At 37.8% G+C, this 21942-nt stretch overlaps 2 protein-coding genes and 1 long non-coding RNA gene across 5 annotated transcripts in view; 2 read left to right on the forward strand and 1 right to left on the reverse strand.

Moving 5' to 3' along the window:
- The window catches only part of COL19A1 (collagen type XIX alpha 1 chain), a 350374-nt gene extending 342581 nt beyond the window's left edge, over window positions 1–7793 (forward strand). For both annotated transcript variants that reach the window (XM_058734368.1, XM_058734369.1), the window contains exon 52: window positions 175–7793. In XM_058734368.1, the coding sequence (XP_058590351.1) occupies window positions 175–302 (128 nt within the window). In that variant the 3' untranslated portion in view covers window positions 303–7793. The remainder of the gene's footprint in view (window positions 1–174) is intronic.
- Window positions 7794–9019: 1226 nt separating this feature from the next.
- The window catches only part of COL9A1 (collagen type IX alpha 1 chain), an 88303-nt gene continuing 75380 nt past the window's right edge, over window positions 9020–21942 (reverse strand). The window contains exons 37-38 of the mRNA XM_058734370.1: window positions 18292–18369; window positions 9020–9950 (exon numbers count right to left, since the gene is read on the reverse strand). Coding sequence (XP_058590353.1) covers window positions 9766–9950; window positions 18292–18369 — 263 coding nt within the window. The 3' untranslated portion in view covers window positions 9020–9765. The remainder of the gene's footprint in view (window positions 9951–18291; window positions 18370–21942) is intronic.
- Window positions 13272–21942, forward strand: part of LOC131514415 (uncharacterized) — a 31032-nt gene continuing 22361 nt past the window's right edge. For both annotated transcript variants that reach the window (XR_009263064.1, XR_009263063.1), the window contains exons 1-2: window positions 13272–13581; window positions 14597–14699. This is a non-coding gene — a long non-coding RNA (uncharacterized LOC131514415). The remainder of the gene's footprint in view (window positions 13582–14596; window positions 14700–21942) is intronic.

Here is a 21942-nt window from a genome sequence, read left to right on the forward strand (position 1 = left end):
ATAGTGATATTATCTTCACAACACAAGCAAGCCTCTAAAAACAGGAACCACACCTTCTCGCCTGTGGCCCATATATGTTGCTACAGGTGAAGTTGAATGACCCATGTTGGTTGGAGTGAGGGAGGAAGAGCCATAAGTGATCTGCATTCTGATGGGGGTCTTTTATTTCATTAGCTCCGGGTTTGCCAGGCTCACCAGGTGCCCCAGGTCCCCAGGGCCCCCCAGGACCTAGTGGAAGATGTAATCCAGAAGATTGCTTCTATCCTGTGTCTCATGCCCGTCAGCGGACAGGTGGGAAATAAACACACCTGAGGAAGACTTGGCATTGGAGCTATCGTAATACTATCAAACCCTCATGATATATGGGTGGCTTTTTTTATTTGTTTTTGGTAGGCCAGACATTAAAAACAATCGGAATCCTATTCTTATAGTAATTGGGATATCAGCATTTTTAGCTTTTCCCAAATTCATTCCATATGTTTTGCTTCACCACTGCTATGATTTTCATTCAGGATCTTCTATGAAAAACACAAGCAAATCTTGTCATTAGTTCTTCTTCTAGATGAAATTACATCTTATGATTTAGTAGGCTGATGGTGATGTACGTTTTCTAGTCTCATCAACTTGTATCTGGCCTTTGATTTCTGAATTTTAAAGTTTCAGACTTAAAGTTTTCTTGGGGCTTACATTTACCATCATTGCTAAAGATTTCAACTTTTTTGACATACTGCATTGCTTCTGCTCAATGTTTTTTGACTACGTTTTGTAGCCAAAGAATACTTGTACCACCTTATATCCATCCTGCTTATGTGGAGAAATAGGTAGGCGATAAGAGCTTCACTTCATAACTCATTTTGGAAGAAACCCAGGAGGCTATTTTATCAGGGAGCCCAAAACCTACCATAGCCAACTACTGAAATGATTTTGTTAATTCTGTATAATGAGCTTAGTTCAAAGCAATCACCACTGGCATGAATACGTACTGCATGAAAAGAGGGGAACAAAGTCCAATTGTACAAGAGTTCCACAAGAAAAGCCCAACACTGCAGTCTCTTCACTGAGTTTGTCATTTGGGAAACAAAAGGCTGTTTTCCCTAAGAGGTGTTTGATGGTGAAGGCATCAAGCTGTCTTTGGTACCTTTGAAGCTAAATGGCCTAGCAAGGTCTTTGGGCCCTTGTATCCATTATCAGTTCCAACCGGATCATTCTCAGATTTTAAGACAAGAACTGGCCATCAGAACAAAGGACGGGATTTGTGGCACTTGGGAAAGAAACCCCTTGGCCTAGAGGATGATTGTGTGGTGTCTACAGATGTGTATTGAGGAGGTGACGCCCAGAAGCTCTTACGGAGAAACTGTTCTCCAGAGGCTGCGGAAAGAGGTACAGGGCAGCAAAGGAAAGCCATGGGACCGGATATGCAAGTAGCACTCAGACCAAAGAGTTAGCAGTAACTTCAGGGGAAACAACAGGCACTGTAAAGACCATGTCCTCTGACAGGGAATGACGGTACAGTGATCACCAACCCAGATACTTACTGAATGCTATTTTTATTGCCTAGCCGTCCATTATTTTGAGAGGCTGAAGACGACTGATTTTCTAAGACATTGGACATGAGGATGTTGCCGAAATCTAAGTAGTGGGTCCCACAGATGCTGTGAGCAGGATGCCCAGAGTCCTCCTGCCACAGAAATGAGGCCCCATCTCTTCAAACAGCAGTGCAGATTCCAGTTTGGCTAAAACAGGCTAGAATGGTTGCTTTTACGTGTTAATTGAAAAATGAATTTAGAAAGGTGAGCCCACTGAAATTGGAAAAACCTGTGAACGGGGTTGTGTAGGGAGGCTTTTGTTCAAATGCACCCATGATTTGAACTGGTTTTCGTTATAGATGAACGAACCGCCGGTCAGGCCCTGTCTACATGGCTGTGCGTACATACAGCCTTCTAGCTATTTCGTATCGAATTATGTTGTATATTTAAATCCCAAGTTTGTTTCTTTTATTCTCTGAGGTTATTTTATTTATTTCAAATGCTTTTAACTTTAAATTGATTTTCTTCATTTTCTTTCCTGTGCAATACCTACAATGGTGCTGTGTTTTAGACTTACACAATTGGAATATACATTTGCATTTTCTTAGTAAAATGATACTTTATCCCTCCAAAAAATGTATACAGATCCAAAATCTGGTGCTATGTGTATATCTTGAGCTTTTAATTTGTTGAACTTTAATTTTTTGAATTTTCTAAAAGCTTACAACTCCTCTGCCGCTCCTTAATGTACTTGAATTTGTCATGAAGCTACACATTTTATATGTTTTCAAGGATTATTTTTTCACATTGATTAATAGATTGTTTATCCTTTTGCCTCTTTGCTAATCCAGAAATACTTATTTTAGGGTTTTCATGTCTTCATGAACTTTTTTTTGCTGATGGTGATCAATGTATTTTTCTTTGTTTTCTTTGAGTCTAACATATGCGTAAAAAGACTCAGTTCATTTTCTTGTTTTATAAATTCTGTTCATTTTTATTCCACAGAATATGTCATGCATTCTTTCTTACAAATTGTATATTTAGGAACCTTTCTTTCTTTAAGTTCTGTTAATGCTGAGCTGGTTTATTCCTGTTTCAAGAATTTGGATTTATTCAGGTGATTTAAGGGGTATGGGGAATGTCATGTCATATGATGCATATTACAAAGTGGAGTTCATTGATTCAAGCTCATTTTTTTTTTATAACGGCTGCATGACTTAATCTACCTTTGGCATAAGTAGAGAAATGGGACTGTGTCCACATGGAACGAGCCCCTCTCACCCTACCATATCATTTACCTGCCAATGCTTGTTCTTGTCTCACATGATCTGCAACCAAGAGTGACGAGAATGGCTGGGCCCAGCTAATACACCAAATGAAGTGGACATATGGCAATTGCCTAATTCCCTTAATATTAATAAAGTGGGTAATTAAGGCCTCAAAGTAGGGTGGGAAATTTTCCTCTAAATAACTTGGTGGTTGCAAACTCTCTTACATCATTATATTCCATTCCAAAGCATTTGTTATTTGTTTACTTTCAGAAGATGTCAGTAGAGTCCACAGCAGGGAAGAAGAATTACCAAATGTCCTGAATTAGCTCTTGTTTAGACTCCAGAGTAATTATAGGTCATGATGACAGTTAGTAATTAAAACGGGGTTTGCTCTATATAAGTATGTTTGGATTCCAGTGTAACATTTTATACCAAGATCAGTTAACACTTTCAGATAGAAATCTTTCTATGCAAAGAACAAGATATGATTTCAATTAATATTCATAGCCTTTGGAATCTAAAGAAAAAGGAAGGATGATTCATGAGTGTGTTCACTGTTCCTTCCTATTGAGGACATTAACTATTTTTTACTAACCATAAGAGAAACACAGCCAGTCTTAACCTTTGAAATCTTTCACCATGTGATCACAGTAATTTAATGACTTTAACCCCATATGCTTATTTCTCTATTTCATGACATTGTTGAAATACAATTTTTGTCACTTATTGTAGAGATTAAGTAATTAAGATATGTTGTAAAAAATGTCATTTGATGTTTGGATTATAAAATATTTTTTTATGAATATGTTTTAGGAGTTAAATAAGATTTAGCTTTTCTGCAGTCTTTCTCATCTGTTGAAAACCTGTGATATACCTCCTTTTGTCCACAAGATGGTGTTTAAAGCAGTTTGAATCAGAAGAACTGAACAGACTTGCAGAAATACAAGGCTAGAAACAGTTTAGTGGACAACTAAATCAGACCCTTGCCTTTGCACTTGATTTTTTTTTACTTTTGTAAATAATTTCTTATTAATTTGTGTTTTGTTCATTTGTTTTGTTAATTTATATTCTTCCTCATTTTAAGTATCTTTATGAAGAAGGCACAATAACTTTTGACTCCTTGGCTATTTAGATTTTGTTTCTTAAGCGGATTTATATACCTGGTTAACTTGCAACCTTACTATTTGTAACTTTAGTTTGTATTCTACCCTCATATTTTAGTGATTAACATGAAAACACCTAAATACCCATCCTACTTTTTAGATAGAATACTCTCTTTTGACAGAAGTAAAAAGCATTTAGCTTATCACGAGAAGTAGACCATTTATAAACTTACACAACGTCTGAATCTCCTTATCACTCAGGGTACTTAACATTTTTTAATTTAACAATTAGAGTTGTATAATGTTTATATTTTTCTAGAAATATATCCCTATTTACAAAAGATAAGGAATGCTATTTTTCAAATTACCATTTTAATTTTCCTAAACACTAGTAATAATACCCTGAGACTGAGAATTTCTAGGTTAAATTATGTGCTCAAGTTTTTTCAGTGAATTCTCAGAATATTTTGTAGATTAGTTCATTGCTTTTGTTCTTAATTTTTTTTTTTCACATTGCCTGTGCTCACCTTCTTAAGACACACAAGTGTTTATTGTTCTCGCTTCCCAATGTTCTTTTTTAGTACTTTTGTGTTAAGGGATATACTCCCTCCCCTTACCTCTATTATACCTTTTCCTCTCACAGAGACTACCCAGGCTTCTAAGAGGAGGAAATGAGGAAAAGAATTGAATTTGTATCTTTTATGCCTTGGTACTTCTAAGTGACTTAGCCCTTTGAATTCATTTACTAGTTGGCTGGCAGTGGGAGCATTAATTATTTTTTTTTAATTACCAACAGACTCAGGAAACAAGACACATGGATGTCTTCAGTTTTACTGTGTGCTGTAGCTGGAGCTATAATCAAACATTTTACTCGACAAAATCATGCCAGACTAACTGGTCAGTTTAAACTGAGTGAAGAACCAGTTGCGCACCGAAAAAACTCACTCAGACAAGCAGACCCAGAACAGCAAAAATTTACCTCATAGATAGGTCAGGTTTATAAAACCAAAGCTAAGTCTAAGAAAATTAAATGGAAAAACTTTCATGTTCAGATAATAGAAGACTGAGTGATACATGGTACAACTCAAGGAGTTAGCTACTTGCTTCATGAATTTGTCAAAAGTGAATTCTAATAAAGTAGGAGATTTCATTACACTTATGGGGTAGTTCAAGGAGAATTAAGTTTATCAGACGGGTGTGTGCCATTTGACCATAATAAGCTTATGGGTGTAAAGATGCTAATTAACTTACAATTTTTTTATTTTTCATTTTGCTGTATTATTTAAAGTATATTTTAGGGATAAATATTTTTCAATGTATTAATTGTATTTAAATTCAGATTGTCTTATGGCATATTTTATAACTATTTTTAAAATACTATTTAGGGTATATTTGTTCCCCATTTTGTTCTCTAGCTTACCTCATCCAACTATTTAAGATTTCATTTGACATATTCAAGTTAAGTGGAATGGCACCAGTTTCATTCCAAATCCCACTTGGATATAATGCTTTGAGGCCTTGATTCCTATATGTTCATGATACCTAATGAGCTTTTCGCTTATCTTAGCAATAAACGATTTGACCCTAAATCAGGGAATTCTAAGGTGCAGTTATTAACATCATTTCTACTCTTCCCCACTTCTTGTGGCTGAAGCTCCATACCTCAGCTCCATTCTGCTAGGTCTCAACCACATGGATGCCCCCAAAAAGCACTTACATACCAAGTGTGAGCCACACAGATGTCCAGGGAACCTGTAATTGAACTATTGCAGGGCTCATGTTTATACCATGGTAGAAATTATGCTTTTGTTTGTCATAAGAATCAGTGCTTAGCTCACAATAATTAAGTTTATTACCCATCTCCCTGGCAGCTCATGAAAAGCCTGGTCTAATGATTGCGAATAAGAATAATAAGCAGAAACAAGTCAGAGAGCAATCCGTCCTTTGCAGCTTTTGTCCCACAAAGTGATCTTCTCACTAAAATCACTTAAGACTCATTGATATAGAGGGGTCTGAGCAAGATAAGAAATATCACAGTTAACTTTTATGACAAATATAAGCTCTTACATCATTAGTGATAAGGCAATAGGCAATAAGTTAAATACATAGCATGTTTCCTTAACAGAGATTAATCACATCAAAATATGCCAGTGGATTTTTATGTTTGCTTAGACTGGAAAATGATTTACATAGTTCTTAACTATTCTGGCCTTCAGGTCTCCTTATGACGTAATAAATTAACCAGGTGCTCTCTAAGGAATATTCTTAAGTCTTTTCACATACACATTTTCAACCTGGAGGACAAAGACAAATTCAAATAAATGTTGAAAAGAAAGGTAGTTTCTTGAACCCAATTGCCCTCATTTGTTCTCTCTCTCTCTAGCTATTTTTAGAAAACTTAAGAGTAAGATGTAAAAGCATGTTAAGGAGAAAGTTAGCATGGGTTGCCATTTATTAAGACTAAAAATATGATCAGTGTCCTCTTTCTGATGTCTGGATCTAACAAATATGTTACACTTCCCCTAGTTAATCATTTAAAGAGCATTTAAGCATGTGTATTTATAGTCATACATTACAATGGATAACCAATTTTGATTTAATATTTACTGAATTATATGCATTTAATACTGTCATGTCCCAGATCATAAGCTCACTAAAAAAGATGAAGTACACAATTGAAAAGCAATTGTTTTACTCAGTGAAACAAAAGGACTCGACCTATATTACTGAGCACAAATATTCTTTATTAAAGATATTTAAAACCATTTATGTCCATTGCAAAATTTGTAAATGGCAAAATCACTAGTTCGCTAATTTTTTCTTATTAGTACATTTTCACTCTTTTTGTCAGTACTAACAGAAAAAAAAAGCAATTCTCTTGGTATTTGGTATAATTTTATGTATTTTTAGTGATCTTCTCCCTATTTTGGTTTATTTTAAAATTCAGGGATATTATATGTCAGAAACTGTCATAGCCAAAAAATCAAATAATAGTCAGAGGTGATCTTCAAAACTAGGGATCTATATTAGCTTATTTCAGGTGGCAAATAAATCAGATCTTACTAATGATGTTTAAGCATAGCAATATTCGTTTAGACAGATTGACATATAAAGTGCCTATAATCGAATCAATCACATAACTCATATGACTACTCATTCATATTCTTCTGCTACTCAGAAGTCACTTATCCCAAACCATGCCAGTGAATTTATGTGCTCAGTCAACCTGGAAAGTGATTTCCATAGTTCTTAACCAACCTGTCAGGTATTGGGGATGAAAATCATATCGTAATGCCATAGAAGCACTGACTAGAATTAAATCAGAAATCATTTGCCCTTGAGTAACATGCCAGTTTGCAACCAACCTTAATTATTCACAGACTCTTCTCTCGGTGAGTGCTCTAGGTGACACTTCACCCAACTTTTAAAAATATCTCAAAGAGGCTTGGAAATTTCTATTTTGCTAGAGAGAGCTATTTGGCTTAATTAAATATTTATCAACTCTAACTTTCATAGAAAGAATTTGCTGGATGCTTTTCTTTGCAATTTCTCAGACAAGTATTTACTGCTTCTGTAAACTATTTCACTTAACTGAATTTACAATGGATTGTTCCCACCATTTGGAATGTGCTAGTTTTGCATAATCTATTTGTTAAGTGGTTGTTTCCAGTATCGCTTGTGGTATCTGTGGAGCTTGTTGTACAGCCTTTTATATATCAAGTTTGTAAAATAGTTGAATGATCTGCTCTTTGAAATTTTATTTTTTAAAAATTTTCTTATGAATACAATATTATAGAACTGAGAAACGTATTTATTTGGTTATCTAATTTTTCTTTTGTTGTATTTAATTACATCACTCTGGTTAAAATAAAACAATCTTTGTGAAAAGACAAGGCAACTTCTTTGCATTTATTTGATTAGATGTTGCAGTACCTCAAAAGGTTTGCCATTTATATAAAGATGATGTTAAGTAATTATAACAGATATCTCTATTTCCAAAAATTATTTATTCCACAGGAAGGAAAAACATCCTTCTCAGTGTGTAAATGGCACTGATTTATGTAGCCAAGTTGGAATCATTCTCCTTAAGCAATGCATGCTCAAGGCACAGAACTAGGTGCTGTAAGCAGATTTAAAGAAATCCAAATACAGGAGGGGAACGCCTGGCTGGTTCAGATGGAGGAGCATGCAACTCTTGATCTCGGGGTTGTAAGTTCAAGCCTGATGATGGGTGTAGAAATTACTTAAATAAATAAATAAATAAATAAATCTTAAATAAAACATAAATCCAAATACAGATTACATAATGATTGATTTGGCCAAACAAATAGGGCTAATATTTTTGAATGTATAACAAGTACACGTGAGAAAAATTGATATCAAAGATCCTGTTAGGGCTTATGCCCCCATGACTTGAGAAAATTGAATTCCATAAACTAACTGAAGATATTGACTGTTTCGAGCACTGCGCTATGCCCCGGGGAGAAGTTACTCACATGCACTGTGACATAAAATTAATATAGTAAGTCTGATCAATAGTTTATAGAAATGTCTATAAAACAGCTAGTCAATGTGACCACGTAAATATAGTAATAAAGTGCTTGAGTGGTCAGGCAATACCTATCTTATTGATAAGAATTTGGTGCTTTAGCTGAGCTGTGATTATAAAATGTCTAAGAAAAGTGGTGGAACAGAAGTCATTTTTGCAGCAGTGAAGTTATGAATAGGAGGGAGCTAACAAACCATTGAAATGAAAGCAATGGTTCCTAACCTAGAAACCAAATGCTTAAGTGGTCTATGAAGTCTCTGAAATAGTCTACAAACATATTTGCACATATGCACTCGTGTGTTTTTCTGGGATGATGGCCCCATAGCTTTCATTAGAATTTCAAAAAAGGTCCTTGAAGCTCTCCCCCATGCTACACACATACATACAAAGAACTGTGGCAGGGTAATGACCCCTAGGGAACAGGAAGGGCTTAATGTCTCTACAGAAACAAAGCACTAATATTATAAACATGCCTATAGAAATACCAGGAATTTAATATTTTTCATTGTACCTAAATAAGTTCAGTGACTTCTTTTCATTGAACATGATTATAAGAAAACATGCAAGAGCTTAAGAAACCATATTTATTTTTTTGGTACAACCAGAGATGTTACCTCAAACCTTGAAAATAAATAATCTTATCAATAAAACTTACGAATGGCGGGATATTAAAATTCCTTCTTTGCTTTCACATAGAAGAGCTCAAAAATTAATGGGTTTGGGATACAGTACAGTTTAACAAAAATCCAGGCTGCCTACGAAAACCAGCAAGTGATGTACGGAAATTGTTGCATGGGGCAGAGCACATTCTTGCTGCTCCCAAGAGGACACATTGATGGGAATTTTAAGCACCAATTCTACTGACTGCAGTGAGGTTTCTTCAGAACTAGTCTGCTAATCCTCTGTATAGCTGAAATGATAATCTGAGAACATCTAAATGAAAAATGAAAATAACTACTACAACTGAGGTAAACCAAACAGTTGTTTTTGTTTATTGGCACAGTGGCCCATGATAGATCACATACGTATAGCACACTAAAGTTCAAGATCCTGGGAATGGGATTATAAATTTATTTAAAGGGAGGGTTTTAGGTTTTATGATTTTTTTTGTATCCGATGACTCTGCTGTCTCCTCTCCAAGAAAAAAGAAAGGATTTATTGAATAGCACCATTGTTTTAAATCTGTCAAATAAGACTTATGTAATAACTTTGAAGGTAATGCATTGTTGTCTTTTGCCTCAGCTTCGGTGGTGTTTCCCCTCCAAGCCCCTTTGCCAGGCATTGTTTATGCAGACAGCCACGCAGCACTAAGCTTTTCACTGATCAGGCCCTTTGCTAAATGCTCGTTGACCAGCCTGCATGGTGCAGGAGGCTGGCTCACAAAAACCAGGAGGCCCAGGAGGTCCCGGGGGGCCGGGTACACCAGGAATTCCTGCCACCCCAGGGGGGCCTCGCTCGCCATCCCGGCCATTCCTCCCATAGCTGGCAGGACCTGGTTCACCTGAAACACACAAATGATTGCACATGTAAACAGGAGAGCCCCAATGGCTGCAAACTAACAGATGGCACTGGACCCCCTCCCCTAGCCAGCAGTGTGCACCTAGGAGCTTAATAAGTGCTTTTGGAAATGATGAAGACATGATGTCATGTTAAAATTCTTTCACTGAACTTGGGTTTCTTAGAAATTAAAAGAGGAAGGAGACCTCAGCATCTCTAACCCACATTTCCAAAGTTCAGTAGAGCTGAACTACCCAGTATGGTAGCATCTAGATGCTTTGAAAACTCAGTGTAAAACTTTAATATGTTTAATTAGTAATGTTGATTGTTATTACATGACATGATATATTTTGCAATGATAATATCTTGGACACAATTGGCTAAATAAACTGTATTATTAAAATTAATCTCACCTGATTCTTATGACTTTGTTAATGTGGCTACTAGCAGATTTAAAATTATGTACACAACTCTCATTGTGGCTCACATTATATTTTTCCAGTGGCATCATCCCTAATAAGGAATCAATGTCCAGACAGTGAGTAGAAGTATAGGTCAGGGGTTAGAACAGGATTTAGAGGCAGAAAGATAGCCTTAAGTTCTTGCTCTGCCATTTGTGAATGGGGTGACATTAGCAAGTCACGAACCTCTTAGTTTCTTCATCTACAAGATAGGATGATGCTTCCTTAAAACTAAATTCCAATGCCTGAAAGCATCTGATACATAGGGGCTATTATTATGTTCATGAGGATATCACTGATTGACGTCTTTTAGAAGCATGTGCAGGGCACCTACAAAGTTCCCAGATGTTTTCCCATCAGGGGCTAACCCCTACATGAACTTTATCATGGCCTAAGCTCCTCAGGAGCATTTTTTCCCTTTGTCACATTCAAAGGTTGTTTGATCACCCCGTGTGGCATGTTCTCTGAGGCATGGCACCCAATACAGAGGGGAGTTTCTGCTGAATGTTTACCCACCCCATCACATCAGCAGTGCTCTCATACTCTTGGCACAAAGGTGGTGGTAAGAAATCTGTGTAAGACAAATTGTATACGCCATGATGATATAGTTCTATAGAGCTCCTCTTACCTCAGCCATTCAGCCAAGATGGTGAGCATGTTCAATTACACATTTGCTTAGGTTAAGGCAGTTTCCTTCTTTCTCAGTGGTTTTAGTTCTCTTTTTCTATTTTAGTGGTCTTATTAATATATGTCTTGTATTGGTCTTATTATAGTGGTCTGGTCTTATTAAGTGTTCTTATTACATATATCTCACATACTTTTAGAAAGAAGGTAGATATCTTATTTTACGTATAAGATCTCATTCTTCCTGTGATATTTACAATTAGATCTACACAAAGCAAAATTATAGGACAACACTTTTTATTTTTATTTTTTTAGATGTTTTTAAGTAATCTTTACAAACAATGTAGGGCCCGAACTTACAACCCTGAAATCAATAGTCATACACTCAACCAACTGAGCCATCCAGGTGCCCCAGGACAAAACATTATTAAGAGAATAATTGTCTTTGATTCTATCCATCTCCAGGCTGTAGATAAACAGAGATGTAAGTAATTTCCCTTAATTTACCCCATAAGCTTCCATTTGACTATATTCAGTTGTAATGAAGCAGATGATTACGTTTCCCTCTAAAGACAAGGCCCCTGAGAACATTTTTCTCTAATCAACAGCACCTATAAATACGGCTTTAGCAGGGCCTGTTCAGGTCTCATGACACAGGTGGCTGCTCAACATTGTTCTTTTAAGCTTTAAAAGGCCAGACAGACGTGCATAAAAAGGGTAATTCTCATACGCCTTATCATGGAGACATACCAGGTCGGCCTTAACAAAATCAAATCAAGATTAAGAGGAGAAAATGCCCAAAGGAGAGGTCACAAACCAAAAGACCACAGGAGGAGCAAAACAGGTAATACAGATCAGGTGGGCAAACATGGGATCACCCAAAATGAGCCAACCCCTGTTTTTGTAAACAGCCCTGTTAGAACAGAGCCATAGTCATCTGTTTTGTATCGCCTCTGGCTGCTCTTACACTACCAAGGGCAGAGCTGTAGGGCTGCCACAGAGACCACATGGCCCACAAATCCCAAAAATCTGGCCCTTTACAAAAAAAGTTTGCCGACCTTTAAGGTAGTAAAGAAATGGCCCTAGATTAAGAAACACCCTGCTGGGGCGCCTTGGTGGCTCAGTTCTTGGTTTCTGCTCAGTTCATGATCTCACGGTTCATGGGTTCAAGCCCCGCATGGGCTCTGAGCTGTCAGTGTGGAGCCTGCTTGAGATTCTCTCTCTCTGCCCCTCCCACACTCTCTCTCAAAATAAGTAAACTAAAAAAACAAAAACAAAAAAACAACACCCTGCTGTCTTTAGGAGAAGACATAACACAAATGTAATGAAAACTGGTGACCGCTATTCCACATCAGTTTTAGGGAGGCAACAGGGAGGACTGCGGCCTGTTGTGAATGGCAGAACGGTGCCCCCCGCAGTTTGCTCCAGCCAACAGCTGCCCTAAGGGAAGGTGGGCCAGCAGAACCTCTGATCATTGTCAAGGGAAGCTAGAGGCTGAGTTTTTTAATAAACACCTCTCAATTTCTAAATATTATTAGCAACTAATCCAAATTTTTAACATTTGTAGAGCCAGACTCCTGCCTAAAATCTTAAATTTAAGGGGATTTATTCTCTACTATTCAACCATATTAGAAAGCAGAAGGAAAGCTTTTTTTAGATTTTCATATTATACTTCCCCATTTCTACACATCGCAGGAGAGGCTTTTTCACTTGCTGCATTTATTCCAGATTCCTGCTAATCCTTTGAAAAAGAGTTGATAAGGCCATCCTGTGTATCCTTGATTTATTTTATGTAAAGCACATCCAGTCCAATTCTCCCTTGGGCAAATACAGCAATTTACCCCTTGAGGCTTTGGATGTCATCTTCGTCATTCTGACCATCATCACCATCAACACTTACACAACGCTCCCGCTTTACCATGGCCCTGAACTGTGCTCGTTACTGATCCCATTTTCCTCTGTGTGAAGGGAGAGTTAAGAAGGCATGGGGCGCCTGGGTGGCTCAGTCGGACTTCGACTCAGGTCCGGTCACGATCTCACAGCTCGTGAGTTCAAGCCCCACTTAGGGCTTTGTGCTGACAGCTCAGAGCCTGGAGCCTACATTCTGTGTCTCCCTCTCTCTCTCTGCCCCTCCCTCACACTCTGTCTCTCTGTCTCTCTCTCTCTTAAAAATAAACATTAAAAAAAAAATTTTTAAGGCTAAATAACTGTCCATCATCACACAGCTAGAGGGCGTCAGAACTAGAAGCAAGGGCCCTTAACCACTACTCAATCTAAGAGTATTTCCATACCCATTGAGCCGCTAATGCTACGTGTGCGTGCATGCATAATAGTGCGCGTGCGCGCGGGCGTGCCTGCGTGTGTGGTTTGGTGTTTAATGAGCCTGAATTAACCGGGAAGTAAAAGCGGCACCATAACCAAGAGTTAGTATTGATTCTTCTGGAGCTCTAACTATCAAAAGAAACTAAAGATATTTTTTCTGAGGTTTTGTCCTGTAAAACTGGCCAGAGGAAAAAAATCAGGCTTCACATAACAAATCATCAGTTTCTGGTGAGTCCTGACGCTGGGTTATTTACTCTCCAAGGTTCTTGGTGTTGTTTAGGAGCGTAATTTTGGGGTGATACAATGTCACAGTCCAAATCATTCAAGAAGTCTAGCAGCTACATTAGCGAATATCTATAAACTACCCTTCAGCTCCTCAGAAAACAGATCTGAAGTGTTCTCATTCTGCTTAGTCTGCCTCATGGGTGTGTTAGCTGCACTAACTGGCTAATGATTACATAGTTTTCTGAAATTTCAAGGACCTATAAAAATGTTACTGCCAAACATTTCGTTATTTTTAAAAATGAATGTCATTCTCTGTGCGAACACTAGAGGGTAGTCATGTTACACTGATGGAGGCCAGTCCCTGCTGGAACATTCTGAAGGATCTACTGCAGGCTGCAAAGTGAAAGGGACTGTGTATAAAGGCCTTTAGGAAGGGGGATGGGGGGGGGGGGGGGTCGGGAACCCTGCAAGTAATTTTCAGCATTAATTTGGTGACTTATCCACGGGTTATGTAAAATGTGTGTTCCAGGTACTTTGTTACATATCCACCTTACGCTGAGCTTGCATTTGTGGTGTTTGACAAAGCATATGTTTAAGGAATTGGCATAAAATGGTTTGTTTATAAAAGATCCCCATAGCCAGATAAAACAGCTGCAGTAATGGAAATAGGATAAATGGCTACTGCTAAACAAGCCTAAACCGAGTGTGCCCTTGGTTTGGAGTTTTTTGGGTTTTTTTTTTTTCCACTCAGTGCTCACAAGCAAAGCTCACCTATGTGCAGCTTTACATAAGAAACCTGAATAGCCCAGTTGCCTAGTGTGACCTAGTGTGCCTGGGTAGAAGCCAGCTCTACCCTCCTCTCCTCATCCAAAAAGGGAAAGCATCGCAGCTCACAAGCCACATTCCTGGTGGTCACATACATATGATTCCTTATTTAACTTGTTTCTTTCCCTCATGAGTTTGAATGCACAGAGGAGATCAGGACCTAATATTAACTATTTTCCCTTAAAACCCCCAGAGCGTCGAGGAATTGGTCCCAAGTGGGCAAGTTTGGTGGCAGCAGGCATAGAGAGTTACTCTTAATGAGACAACCCAACCAAGCAATACCACAAAGGCCTCTGGTAAGAAACTGAAGGTGGGCATGGGGGTTGGGGGCATCTAAAGTCCCAGGGATCTCTAATCACCGCTCTGTGAGAGAGGCAGAAAAGAAATCAAGACACTATGTGGTTATGAAACATGGCGAAGTTATATGGCTAGCGTGGCAAAGGCAAGCTAATCCCATTACTAGGCAGCCAGTGCATCATTTTGTCCAGTACATGAACCTGGACATAGAAGGTATGAATATTTGCCTCTGTGACTTATTAGCTGACAGACCTTTGTCAGAGCAGGTGACCTCTGTAAGTCTGCATTTCCTCAAATAGAAACAGAGGAGTAACAAAATAATGACAGCTAAATTTGCAAAATGCTTGCCATATGCCAGGCGCTATTGTGTTTCACGTGTAGTAACATGTACACAGATCCTCCTAAGTAACTCTATAGGGTAGATGTGGTTCTCAGCCTTGGGATGCAGCAGAGAACTGAAGTGCTAAGAGGCAGAGTCACTAAAAATAAGTGAAAGAGCAGTGCATACACCTGGGCAGTTTGGCTCCAGAGCCCACCCTTCTTAAATACCTGTTCTGCCTACCTCTGGCTGGGAGAAACAAACTGGATGATTTATAGGTACTTTTTAAAGAACCGAGCACCACAGCCAACATGATAGCATGACGGTTACAATAATGACCTATGGTCCATATCAGGCAGTGTACCATTACAACCCCAAAGGGCCGTGTAATAATCAGTGCCAAACAGATAACAGAGAGGAGAAAAGAACTAAAACTGTCCATAAAGCATAAGGGAATTCTGATTACTGATAGATAATTAATGTGTTAGTTATGTTTTTTCAAATATATCACATATGTTTGCACCAGGAAGAATGATCAAGTGAACGTTTTCCACTCAGGAGGATTTAAGTCCCCAATCCAACAATAGGGATAACCAAGAAGGTTGCAGGATATCCTGTTCTACAGGCTCTTTCTTTTAGGCTCCAGACAAGTCCCTGCACAGAGTCCTACTGGAAGTTCCTCCAGACCTCCACATACTAGTAATAGTCCTGTTACTATGATGTTTGTGAGAGACCAGAAACCACATTCCTAATCACATTCCAGGCTCTGCCAGGGAAATTAAAGGTCCCAGCTTCTCAGCGGACAGTGAACAAGTGCAATAATTTACTGTGAACCAGTACTTTCATTTATGATTTGGAGTCAAACTCACCCAAGGTCAGAAAACTAGTAAGTGACAGAGTCAAGATTTGAACCCAGGATGTCTAAATCGTGGAACTCCAAACAGGAGCTCCTACTCAGAAGCTCCAAGTACTAGCTTTAGGGGAAAAATGACCCTAAAAGCTCTTGTTCAGGGACTAATGGATTCAAGAAATTGTTAGCTAAGTATATTCATAGTGTAGACAAGAGAGTGTGAGCTGACCTAAAAACCAAAGCAGCCAGCTTTGTGACTGGGGCACAGTGACTGCACCTCAGTGACTGGGGCAAACATAAACCCTTTTGCCTGTGTGCTAGAGCACTTGGAAAACTGCGTGCTTTTGAAAGGTAGCTCAGCTTTTAAAAAATAATCTGAAACCCGGATTTTTCACTAAATAATGTCATATATCCTCTTAACAGAAATGTAACAAAGGCATATACAAAGACCAGATTTCAGAATGGTACCAGGAGGAAGGGGCAAGGACTGGCAAAAGGCAGAGGAAAAGGAAAAGGACAGGTTTAGGAGTCTTAAAATAGTGATCCCACGGAATTTTTTAACAAATTATATTTAAGTTTTAAACCCAAGAACAGCTATAACAAATTAATTTTTTTTCACAAGGAGGACAAGATGAGGACCAGTCAGCGGTCAGTGCTGCCAGTGGTGAGCCTGTCCTGCCTTAACCAACCTGCCCACACACCAATGTCTGATGTACTAAAAAGCAAATCACGGAAGCCCCTTTCCGGTAGAGCGGTGGCCCCGGAGCACATGTAAATCCTCGCAGTCAGATTCAGCAGCTCTGGGTGGGGTGCTGCATGTGGACAGAAACGTGTCCCCTCATGACAGCCCGGGACACTATACATACAGAGCTGGTTTTCTCTCAATCTTCCCATTTTAAACTTAAAACATGGCTTATCAACAGGTTTTTTGAAAGTAAGAGTCACCAGAAATGATAATATATTTCTGATAAAGGAAAATCTTGCCAAGGGTGCAAGTTGCTGGTCCAAGAACTGTTATGTGGTTTGTCAACAAAATGGGAGAAGGAGAAACTGAGGCAATCCTGTAATATATAGATAATTAAGTACATTGTAATGATATTTTTATCAGCTCTAAACTACCTATTGCTGCCACTGATAAAGGAGGAAAGCACTCAGAAAATTCCATTTCCCTTTCCTCTTGTAAACATCCATCAATGAATAGACTTTATCGTACACTAAAATCTTCTTCTCTTGGTCTCCTGTAGCTTCAGCCAGATTTTCTTTCCTTTTCCAATCACGAAAATTTATCAATTTGTGAAAGCATCTTGACAGACTCATGAATCGCAGGGTTAGTAAAGCAGTGAGCTATCTCCAAATGTATTCATATTTAAAAAAAATTCTTTTTAATGAGAAAGCAATTCCCAGGAGCAACGAAATGGGTAATGAGAAAGCAGTGATGTTTTTGGCTGCAATGAGAGCCATGATTGAATATGGAAGCCTCTGTCAGAATTAGAAAATCAGCATTTCTTTTTCTAAATTTCTCTAAACCAAGTTTCCAAATCCACCGAAGGAGTGTGGACCACCCTTTTCTGCACAGCCTCTCACCCTGCCTCTCCTCAGCTCCAGGGTCCGGCGCTGGGGGCCTTCCTTAGCCACTGCCTCAGCAGCTATGAGTTTGCTGGGAGGCTCCAGGTCACTCATGCTCTCAAACCCAACTGACTTCCCCTGCTATGCTGCTTCTGTGGTTGGGCTTCTAAGTCATTTCCCAGTGGATGAGTGTGTGGCAGCCTGGACCGTGGGGACAGAGTAGCCAGTGTGCAAAGAGAGAACAGACGCCCAGTGAGAGAATCCAGGCTCTTCACACAGAGGTGACTTTGTTACCTCAGCCAGCACAGCTGTGATATGTGGCCTGTGCATGGCTCTTTGTGACTATAGGAGTTGGAATGTTCAGGTTTATTTTTTTTGGATATGGATTTCTGGTGGGTCTGGATGTTTGAAACAGGAGCTTTTAAAAGAAAATTTCAGTTACTCCCTGTGCAACATGAATAGTTTGAAAACTTAAAAACTTTTTTGTTGCTCTTTTTGGTTAAAAAATAAACAAAACTATCAACTAGGCTAAAAATGGATAGGACCTCATTCATTCAGAATTTTCTAATAAGTGCACTGTGGCTGGACCTTGACACAATTTTTTTAAAAAACATCTGTTCAAGAAATTAATATTTTAAGCCCTGACATGTTTTCTCATGAGGAACACAGACAGGCATGATTTATAGATCATTTAACTCTTCATTAAAGTTGGTCTTGAAAAATCTGTGCTGGCCATTATTGAGAATTACACGATATGCTTAAGTAATCAAAGAGCAATTCTTTAAAATATTTTCCAATTCAGACTGCCCACTTGCTACCACTTCCTCAACCTCATGCTGCCATATAACACACTTACCTGGGAGACCCGTAGCTCCGGGCAAGCCCTTAGGACCTCTTCCTGGAGGGCCACGTTCCCCCCTTTCTCCCAAGTCACCTGCATTTCATTAGAGAAATGTTATGTTTCTGTATGTTTATAAAAAGAAAGTTCCATATTTTTAAACCTTAAGCAAACCCAAAATTGAGAGTTTTGTTGCCACAAAACTAGGTTGTAGTAAGTATGTAGCAAGGCAAAAATTGAGTCAATTAATTATATTAAGAGATCCAAGTGGGGGGAAAGCAAAGAAGAATATATTCATAGATGCTGAAAAGACATAGGACAAAATAAAATATGCATTCCTGATACAACATTCAGTAAAATAAGAATCGATGGTTACTTCCCTGACCTGATAAAATATATCTGCCTCAACCCAAAAGCTAGCATCATGCTTACAGGGAAACACGAGAAGCAGTCCCACTACAGACAAAACATTATAGAGATGGGTACTTTATCACTATTAATTTTCATTTGCTTTGAGATTCAAAAATATCCCTATTTTCAGGTGATATAAGTGTACATCTTAAATCCTTGAAAATCAACTCAAAATCGACTACAAACAATGAGAGAATTCAGTAAAATAGCAAAGCACAAAATTAATATATGAAAATTAGTAGTTTTTACATTTACAAACAACCAGAAATAAGAGGTAATGAAAAAAGATCCCATTTTAAATAGCAATTAAATTAATAACTAGGAATACATTTGATCAGAAATATGCAAATCCAACAAAAAATTAACATCTCTAAAGGATACATAAGGACTGACAACTGTTCTTAGGTGGAATGACATCATCACAAAAAGGTATGAGTTCTCCCTAAGCTGAAGTTTCATCATGATCTCAATAAAAAGATATTTTTAACCAGAAAAGAGGATTCTGAAGTTTGTACAGAAAAACACATAAGCCAGAGTAGCCACAAAACTCCAAAAAGAAAAGCAACATGAAGGGAATTAATCCTACCACATATTATACCAATTAAAATGGTGTGGTACTGGTACTTGAATAGATAGACCAGTGAAACAGCCCCCAAACAGGCTCCAATACATATAAGAATTTGTTTTGTAATAAATGTGCCATCTTAAGGTGGGAAATAGTCAAACAAGTCAATAAGTGGTCTTGGAAAAAGTGGGTAGCCAACTGGAAAAAAAAAATAAAGTTGAATCTGTTCCTCACAACATGATCTAGGATAAGTTACAAATGGATCAAATATTTAAATGTAATTTAAGAACCAGAAGAAAATAAGAATTATTTTATAACCTCAGATTTGAGTTGGCTTTACTGTCATGATTCAGAATATGAAGGGTTCCTAAAAACAATAAAAAAGGTCAACAACAATAAAAAATGATAATATATAAGCAAGGAAGTCATTAAGAGGAAAAAAAATAGCTCTGAAATATATGGAAAATTATCTGACATCACTCTCACAACAAAATAAATGGAAATTAAAAATAACAAGAAAGCTACTTTGAACTATAAGATCAGCAAAAATTCCAAAGTTTAATTAAACATATACTAGCAAGTCTGTGGAAAATACATTATTACTTGTTGCTAATAAGACTGTGAATTGAGGCAGTTTCTTGGAATATCTATCAATATTACAAATGGTAGTACCATTTTACCTAGCAATTCCACTTCTAGGAATTTATCTTAGAAGTACAGAGGTTATGTCGTATTTGTACAAAAACGAAATACACAGTGATAGTCACTGCAGCCTTGCTATCATGGTAGAAGATTAGAAACTATCCATGAAATGGTTAAATACACTATGGTACTTCCATAGAATGGCATACCATGCATCTATGAAGAAGAATCAGGAAGCTCTTTGAAATGATCTCAAGACATAATTGTTCAATGAAAAAAATCAAGGTTCAGATCACTACCAAAGGATAATATGACTTGCCTCTAAAAAGATGTAGGGAAGTATATAATCATATATTGCACCTTATCACTGATAAGGATATGTAGGAAACTAATAAAAGGGATTACCCAATGGGAAGAATAAAGGAAACTAAGCAGATGGGAGACAGGGGTAGGAGAAAAACTCTTCACTAAATATCTTTTAATATATTTTTAAATTCTCAAACAATATAAATTTAGTGTCACCAAAAATAAATTAATGAATTTTCAAAATTTAAAGTGTGCTGTCACAAGTGCCTACATTTCATTTGTGATTATTATTTATAGGGAAAATGCTTTGGACTGCAACCAACCATGTGTATTTGCAAGACAGTTGATTGAATTTGGGGATTCAGCAGCCAGAAAACCAAGTTTCATTAATTATCCTGGCCCCTGCAGAGAAACCTAGAAACTTGGCCTCATTAACAAAGTGCCCTAATACCTTAGTCAACCGGTCCTAACTGACTTTTCCTGCTCCCCATAGAAGGCATTATTCTACTATATCACTGGTACAGTATTATATTATTATTCTACTACTCGCTCAGAAGAGGCAGTGGCATTTTGCAGTAAACTCTATATATAATCATTTTTCCAAACATTTGTGTCAGCTCAGCTTCAGTCAATATTGTGTCCCATTTATAATAATTTAAAAAACAAAAGCATGCATGCCAAAATAGTAAAAAAAAATCTAATTATGAAGTGAATGTTTAGTCACCATACTTTGATTTTAGCTGTGAATGTCCTTGTATGAGTATTTTTATCATGAATCAACTGTATTTCAAAAACAATTTAAATTTATATAAACACGGTATAGGGATCTAGAGCTCAAGTTTAACTCACATTCACGTAAGCTCTTTTTTTATACTCATCATCAACATGGCCTTACTATATTAGGAAGATACGATAATTAGCATTTTAAAAACTAAGAACTTAAGCGCTCTTGTTAACTTAGCAATTTAAATGTCATATCACTCTAATTCTGGTGGCTTGCAGTGAGAAAAGAGCCAATAAATGTGCCACATTTTCTGAAGATGTGAGATGAAGATTATAAATTAAAATGTAACTTCCACACAGATAGTGAAAGTTAAACACATTCTAGAGCGAAGCCACATCAACTTTAAAATGTCGCTTGCAAGGACTAAGACTGCTGTCTTCATCCTGATGCTGCCTTGCGGTTATTGGTCATAGAAAAACAATTTTTAGAGATGCGCTCTGAGACAGAGCCACACTGTGAGCTGCTGCTACTCCACGGCAAACCGTGTTGCAGCCCGGCTCTGTTATCCCTGGGGTTAATCCACTTCTTCAAACCCCGATCATGTCTCCTTTCGAGATGTATGAAAACCGGCTCAGGGAACTAAAGGTCCACCTTTAATAGCTAGCCTACTCTGTGGAAAAATATATATAAAGAGCTTGTAAAATAAGCTTTACATAAGGTAAGAAGGGAAACATGCACGGTAACAAGAAAAACAGCTCACTGTGAATAGAGCGGCTAACGTGGAAGAAATTCTCTTGCTCCAGAGCTGCTATCTATTTCATTTATTTGAAAGCCATAACTGATGCTCCAACTCCATGTGAGCAGATTAATACTGAAAAAAGTGCTAGTCACAGTTACAACGTGTACTTTCTCAAGCCTTCATTTACATATTGACACATCTGTTTGACTCACACTAAAATATCTAAAAACATGTATATGGCCTTACTCCACAGGACTTAAAATTAATCCAAACCGGGAACAT

The sequence above is a fragment of the Neofelis nebulosa genome, chromosome 6 (assembly GCF_028018385.1).
Source record: "Neofelis nebulosa isolate mNeoNeb1 chromosome 6, mNeoNeb1.pri, whole genome shotgun sequence".
Taxonomy (NCBI): Eukaryota; Metazoa; Chordata; class Mammalia; order Carnivora; family Felidae; genus Neofelis; species Neofelis nebulosa.